Source organism: Garra rufa, chromosome 24 (assembly GCF_049309525.1).
Source record: "Garra rufa chromosome 24, GarRuf1.0, whole genome shotgun sequence".
NCBI lineage: Eukaryota > Metazoa > Chordata > Actinopteri > Cypriniformes > Cyprinidae > Garra > Garra rufa.
Window position 1 is genome coordinate 33,863,886 of NC_133384.1, and position 6,999 is coordinate 33,870,884.

At 34.5% G+C, this 6,999-nt stretch overlaps 2 protein-coding genes across 2 annotated transcripts in view; both read left to right on the forward strand.

Annotated features, from left to right (window-relative positions):
• LOC141300299 (growth factor receptor-bound protein 10-like) overlaps positions 1–665 on the forward strand; it is an 8,436-nt gene extending 7,771 nt beyond the window's left edge. The window contains exon 8 of the mRNA XM_073830616.1: positions 482–665. Coding sequence (XP_073686717.1) covers positions 482–665 — 184 coding nt within the window. The remainder of the gene's footprint in view (positions 1–481) is intronic.
• A 464-nt stretch (positions 666–1,129) lies between these two features.
• On the forward strand, positions 1,130–6,357 carry LOC141300406 (ADP-ribosylation factor 1). The gene is made up of 5 exons (XM_073830680.1): positions 1,130–1,251; positions 2,075–2,230; positions 2,412–2,522; positions 2,620–2,744; positions 5,339–6,357. The coding sequence occupies exons 2-5, from the start codon at positions 2,083–2,085 to the stop codon at positions 5,498–5,500; spliced, it is 546 nt and encodes a 181-aa protein (XP_073686781.1). The 5' UTR covers positions 1,130–1,251; positions 2,075–2,082; the 3' UTR covers positions 5,501–6,357.
• The last annotated feature ends 642 nt before the right edge of the window (positions 6,358–6,999 follow it).

Genomic DNA, 6,999 nt, shown 5'->3' on the forward strand with positions numbered 1-6,999 from the left:
AGTTATGATAAATACATTTATAATGTTACAAATGATTTCTATTTCAGATAAATGCTGTTCTTCTGAACTTTTTATTCATCAGAGAATCCTGAAAAAATCTACTCGGTTGTTTTCAACATGATAATAATAATAAATGTTTTACCAATCAGAATATTCAAATGATTTCTGAAGGATCATGTGACTGGGGTAATGATGCTAAAAATTCAGCTTTGAAATTACAGGAATAAATCACATTTTAAATATATTTAAATAGAAAACAGTTATTTTAAATAGTAAAAATATTTCAGAATTTCACTGTGCTTACTGTTAAATCAAATAAATGCAGGCTTGGTGAGCAGAAGAGACTTCTTTAAAAAACAATAAAAATCTTAAAAACATTTGACTGGTATTCTACATATTTAAGATTCCCATAAATGAATTAAATGGCACATTAAACAGCTTGTATGTCTTTATCATCACAGATATCATTGAGGACCTTCAGTTTGGCCACCCTAGATGGGCATCTGGTGTCTCCGGACACAGAAGTGTGCGAGTCAGGGATGTGGTTGCAGTGTGTTCCTGCTCCTGACGGCAGTCCCACCTGGGAATGGAGAGTCAGAGATGGAAAACTAGAGCTGCAGGAATATGATGAACATTCAGACGTCTGCTCAACAGTGGCACTCTAGCAAAAGTGATTATTATAAACAAACAAAACTGAGTTTTATACATCTCATTCCATTATTTTTGAGCTTTGTGATGCTCACTTCATTTGCCACTTCATTCAGTTGTGTTTAATTGAGTTTAAACATTTTCAAAATTGACTAAGCTTAATCCTAATGTGTCATTATACAATAAGTTTGATGCAAATGTAAATGTATTTTGTAAATGTATTGTGTTGATTGTTGGACTTAAATGATATATATAATATACACTGTATAAATCTTTTATATAAAATACATACATACATTTGTGGATGAAAAACGCTATCTCAGTGCTCTGCAATGTAAACTAAGGCGTGTGCAGTCGCTACAATAAATCGGAAATTCTTACTTCCTCGTTTCCCAAATCCAACCGGATCTGTCGGACACTCTGATTGGACGCTTGTCGTGGAAGGCGGGATTAGGCATTGTTCTCCTTATCTGATTGGACCGTTGTTAGTGATGGGCGGGGCTGGCCAAGCCGGTGCGTTGAGTTGCGATATACGCCATTTTGCAGTGACAGCGGTGCGCTAAAGCAGTGGAGACAGAAAGCTCGAGAAGTCTCGGTTTAGAGGTAATTTTATTTTGCTGCCTTTGTGATAAACATTTTAATTATTGACGATTAAGTCAAGCTCGTTAGTCATTTATTAAGTCGTTTTCAAAGTGACAAAATCCGCCGTTTGAAATGCCAGCTGGCTGCTATTATCTGGTGTATAGCTAGTCGGCTAATTTGCTAAAGATGATTGGTTCATAAAATGAGTTTATTTGAGAAAAACTGTTTTACATTCCTGGAGTAATATGTTGTAGTAGTTAAAACTGTCTGTAAAACATCTTAAGAAATTGTTCGTGCTCAATAGTGTAACGTAAATATACAAAGCTAGCCCTCCTGCTTTTATAACACAGGTTTATGGTGACGTTGGAATTTATGTTTTAATATTATTGAATTAAGCATAGTTTTATGTCATATTGTAACTTTGTATTAAATGTAGACGCGCTGCCAGTCTGTCAGTGTTTGTCCCAGACACATCTGATCGTGTTTGTTTATTTTATTAGTCATTTATTTACAAAAAACACTGAATGTGCCTTGTGTTTGACAATAAACAGTCATTTAAATGACATTAAATTAGTTTTTAAAACTCCAGTGTCTATCCCACTTTCATAGACAGATGTTGATGGTGTTTATCCTTGTATAATTTGATTCATTTAAAAAAAAAAAGCGTTTTTATTCTTCCTGTGATATGAAAATGTATGACTTTGTATATTGAAAGACATTATATTGTCATTACAGGTTTTTTTTCTTTTCTAACCCAGCATTACTGAAATGCATGTAGTTTATGCATCTGTGTTGTGTAACTCTTTTTAAATTGTTAATATATGTTTATCTCTTATTTTTGCAGTTTAAAGCATGGGGAATGTCTTTGCAAACCTGTTTAAAGGTTTATTTGGGAAGAAGGAGATGAGAATTCTCATGGTGGGTCTTGATGCCGCCGGTAAAACCACCATCCTGTACAAACTCAAGCTGGGAGAAATAGTCACCACCATTCCCACTATCGGTACGGCTGAAGACCTCTTCTGTTATTTGTTTTTGTCAGCGTTTGGTATCCTGAAAAACACTTTCAAATACTTTTAGTCAGTCTGACTATCTCATGCTTTGACCTTGACTTGTCCATCATGGTGCACAAGAGTCTTTTGTGTTTTGCTGTGCATTGTTGAATTCATGTCTGTGTCCTGCAGGTTTTAATGTAGAGACGGTAGAGTATAAGAATATCAGTTTCACAGTTTGGGATGTTGGTGGCCAGGACAAAATCAGACCTCTTTGGAGGCACTACTTCCAGAACACTCAAGGTATGAGAGCCAAAAACAATTGTGATGTCCATTCTTGGGTCCTGAGAATTTGACATGGTTGCTGTTGTACTGATTTTCCTGTTATTCCTGGTGTCAGGTCTGATCTTCGTAGTGGATAGTAATGACAGAGAACGTGTTAATGAAGCCAGAGAGGAGTTGACGAGAATGTTAGCAGAAGACGAGTTGCGTGACGCTGTGCTTCTCGTTTTTGCAAACAAACAGGTGAGCATCACTTATCTGAGATGTCTATCCAATATTAAATGCAAATAATAAAAGTAACTGAGATTCATTGACCTGTCAGCTTTAGAATGGAGAAGAAAATGCTTTCCATACCATGTTCATACCACGATCAAATTCTTCAGCATTTTAGCACAAATTTTAATGGTTTTAGACTGATGCCAATGTGGGCAGGTTGGATTCTCATCTGAAAAAAATATGACCCAGACCACATTAAACACAAGTGAACCCTCAGAGATCCAGTGAGGCAGAAAAGCATAAATAAAGTAATACCTGACTTTTCAAATAAGGGTAAATCTACACATAAACGTAGCTGACCCAATGAAGTTTTGATGAAAAATAAATGTGGCATATTATCATGCTAAAGATGCACAAAATGGCATCAGCCATTTTTTCTGTAAGTAAAATATATAGGAAAAGGCAGACACGTCTGTAATTTTTAAACATCTTAAGCATAAATGTGTGACCATTGTTTGGGCTGTGCATTGGGAATCAAACTTTTACTTTTTATTTTATATTATATTTTGTTCTCACACAATAGAAACTATTCAGTGAATGGTACAAAAATATTTTCTTGTGTTTTTTGAGTTTGAGTTTGTCATTATTGTCTTATTAATGTAACAACATTTTTTTTTTATTAAATTGTATTAAATATTTCATTGTATCGCCGCCTTGGGATTAGATGTTTTTGTCAACATTTTAAGCAGTTTTGAGATATTAAGCTTCAAAGTTTTTATTTTCCATAGACTTTTGTAAAAAGAATCCTTTTTGTTTAAAAAAAACCCCAAAATGTACATGGCTTACAAAAGAAACATCTTATATATGATTTATTTATTTATTTACCTTTCTTTAAATGCATTTGTGTGCTGAATTATGAATTCAAAATATGTCACTTACTCTTTAAAAAAAAATTGTGAATTTTTGCAAACTTAAACACCTAAAAATTTTATTGACACAAAATAAAATTGTAATAAAATATATATATATATATATATATATATATATATATATATATATATATATATATATATATATATATATATATAGACGGTTTCATCGGGCGCACGCGCCTGGACCTAAGTTAACTTCCGGTCTGTGTTTGTTTATCTGTCTGGTTCGTGTCGCGGGCTACAAACGCAGCTAATAATGAGTAATGAAGTTGTCAGGTTATTGTGCTGTGGTATGTGTTTCCCAAACATTTATTTATTTGTGGCGACCTGCCACGATATAAAAACCGACTGATTTTCCAATTGGAAATTGGAATTAATAGACTAATTAATTAATCTATTAATAGACTTCGTTGAATAAACGCAATGCACGTTTAAAACTCAAACCGAGGCGTGGGTGTTTTTATATCACTTTATTATGTATTTCATTATATATATATTATGTATTTCTGAAGAAAGACTGTCTTTAGAAAATGTCATTTTCATGTCATCCTGCATAAGGCAGCGTTTTTAAATTAAGAGCTGCTTTGTCTATAGCCGTTACCGGGGAAACCTCGTTTCTCGTGCTTAAAGCACCTCCTGCTGGCAAATAATGAGTTTGCATTTTTAATAAATCAGTCTAATTTACGCAGCCAACATATTTCGCTTGTTATTAAAAAAATAATCTACTCTAGAAGGATTTAGCTGTTGTTATTGATTCTATTTGGATGTCTACCGGAAGTTAAGTTTGGGCCACAAAAGCGCGCATGCGCAGTAACGTTTGTTTATGTTGTTGCCGTTGAAACCGTCTATAAAATATGCTTTTGTTTTAATTTTTGCAATATTTAAATGGCCAAACAGTGACATTCCTATATATTTGTGATATTTGTGCTGAATTATGAATTCAAATCATCAGAAAATACTGGTCATTTTTTGCAACCTTAAACATCCTAAAAGAAATAGTTTTTGTAATATAATTGCTTCCCAACAAAATATGTAAGGGTGAGAAAAGATACATAATGAACTATTAGTGCTTGTATTTCTGAAGTTTAAAGCAATTTTTAATGTAAAACTTGGGTGTGCTTTTCATGATCATAAAAAAAAATTACATAAAAGTTTTACTCCTTAAATATCCAGTTTCACTTAATGTCACATCGCAGAAGTAAAATAATGTGTGAATGCCAAAAACTTACGTAGCAAAGGTATGTTTGTAGCAATAGCCAAAAACACATTGTATGGGTCAAAATTATTGATTTTTCTTTTATGTCAAAAATAGATATTTTATAAATTTCCTACCATAAATATATCAAAACTTAATTTTTATGTGAAGTAATATGGATTGCTAACATAATTCGGACAACTTTAAAGGCGATTTTCACAATATTTAGATTTATTTGCACCCATATATTCCAGATTTTCAAATAGTTGTATCTCAGCCAAATATTGTCCTATCCTAACAAACCACACATCAATGGAAAGCTTATTTATTCAGCTTTCAGAAGTATAAATCTAATTAAATTAACCTTAAATGAACTGTTTTGACTGATTTTGTGGTCCAGGGACGCATTTCATGTTAATTTGACATGACTGATGCGTATGTTATCTGGTTGTCTCTGAATCTCTGCAATTGAATTTGTCTCCTGTCCATCACAGGACCTTCCCAATGCCATGAACGCCGCTGAGATCACAGACAAACTGGGCCTTCACGCCCTCCGTCATCGTAACTGGTACATCCAGGCCACCTGCGCCACCAGCGGAGACGGGCTCTACGAGGGTCTGGACTGGCTCTCCAATCAGCTGAAAAATCAGAAATGAGCTCGTCTACCGCCTCCAAATCTGTGTGTGTTTGTTGTCGTGCGAATGGGTAGGTGTGCGTGACTTGTGCGCGTGTTTGAGAGAGCGAGACATACACACGGCTACAGTACTGACCCAGACTTTGACTGAACTCAGTATCCCATGTTCCCCTTTTTCGTTTAGGTTTGGGCATTGCTGATTCAGACTGTGTTTGTGTGTGCGTGTGTGCATAGTTTATCTTTATTATGCACGTTAGCAAGAATGTATCGTGTTCATGTGTGTATGAAGGCTTCTCTGTCTGTTTGCTTGGTTTGGGAATGACCCTGGCGTGCCTTTTATACACACACATCTCCTCTTATCGTTCCAGCTCACAAACTGTAATACGACTCTCGTTGTTTTTGCTCCGTACTGCACCATGCGTGGTTTTCACTTGGCGAAGAAAGAACCAAGGTTGTCGTAATAAACCTGCAATAACCTAGTATTACAGGCCTGCTTGAATATACAACCTGTACACTTTCGATATATATCCCGTTTAAAATTGAGATTAAAAACCTGCCCTGTATCTTTAGGAAAAACTGTTGTAACCTGTATCAGGTCAGGATCGATTCGCTCAGATTTTCCCCCAAACCACCATCCTTGATCGTTCTTTTGAGTCATTTGAAAATCAGGCTGTTTTATTTCCGGCTCTTCAGCTCCATGTTTTAATTTGTGAATGTGTCCAAATGTGGGTAGTGGAGTTGTGGGCAGATCTCTGGTTTCCTACTGTACACTACCTGTTTCCAGCCGCCACACAGACCCCAAGCACAATCACAGACTGCTGAACATTCCCCCACCACCAAATTGTTGGATTTGATTTGAATTAAAAACATCATATATTACATGTTGCTTTATGTTCATTTCGTGTGTCCTTTCGTGACGGAAGGTTTCCCACTTCAAGTTTTTTCTTTTATGCCAAAAATCAGTAGGATATTAAGTTACGATCATGTTCCATGAAGATATTTTGTAAATTTCCTATCATAAATGTATCAACTTATTTTTGATTAGTTATATACATTGCTAAGAACTTTATTTGGACAACTTAAAAGGTGATTTTCTCAATACTTTTTTTTTTTTTTTGCACCTTCAGATTTTAGATTTTTAAATAGTTGTATCTCAGCCAGATATTGTCCCATCCTATCAAACTATATGGCAGTCGAAAGCTTTCAGATGATGTATAAATCTCAATAAAAAAAAAAAAAGGACCCTTATGACTGGTTTTGTGGTCCAAGGTCACATTTTACCCAAAGATTGTTTAATTTTTGATCAAAATAAAATGGTTACTTCAATTTTGGATTGTAGGTCAGACAGAGTTCCCACGCATCCTGGAAAATTGACTAAATCTTGTAGTTGTCCTGGAAAATTATTATTATTATTATTACACTTTTTATTAAATACTTTTTTTTACTGTACTAGTTACTAGTATATACTTGTATACTAAAATTGGTTTTGAAAATTGTTGTAATATATAATTAATAGCTCAT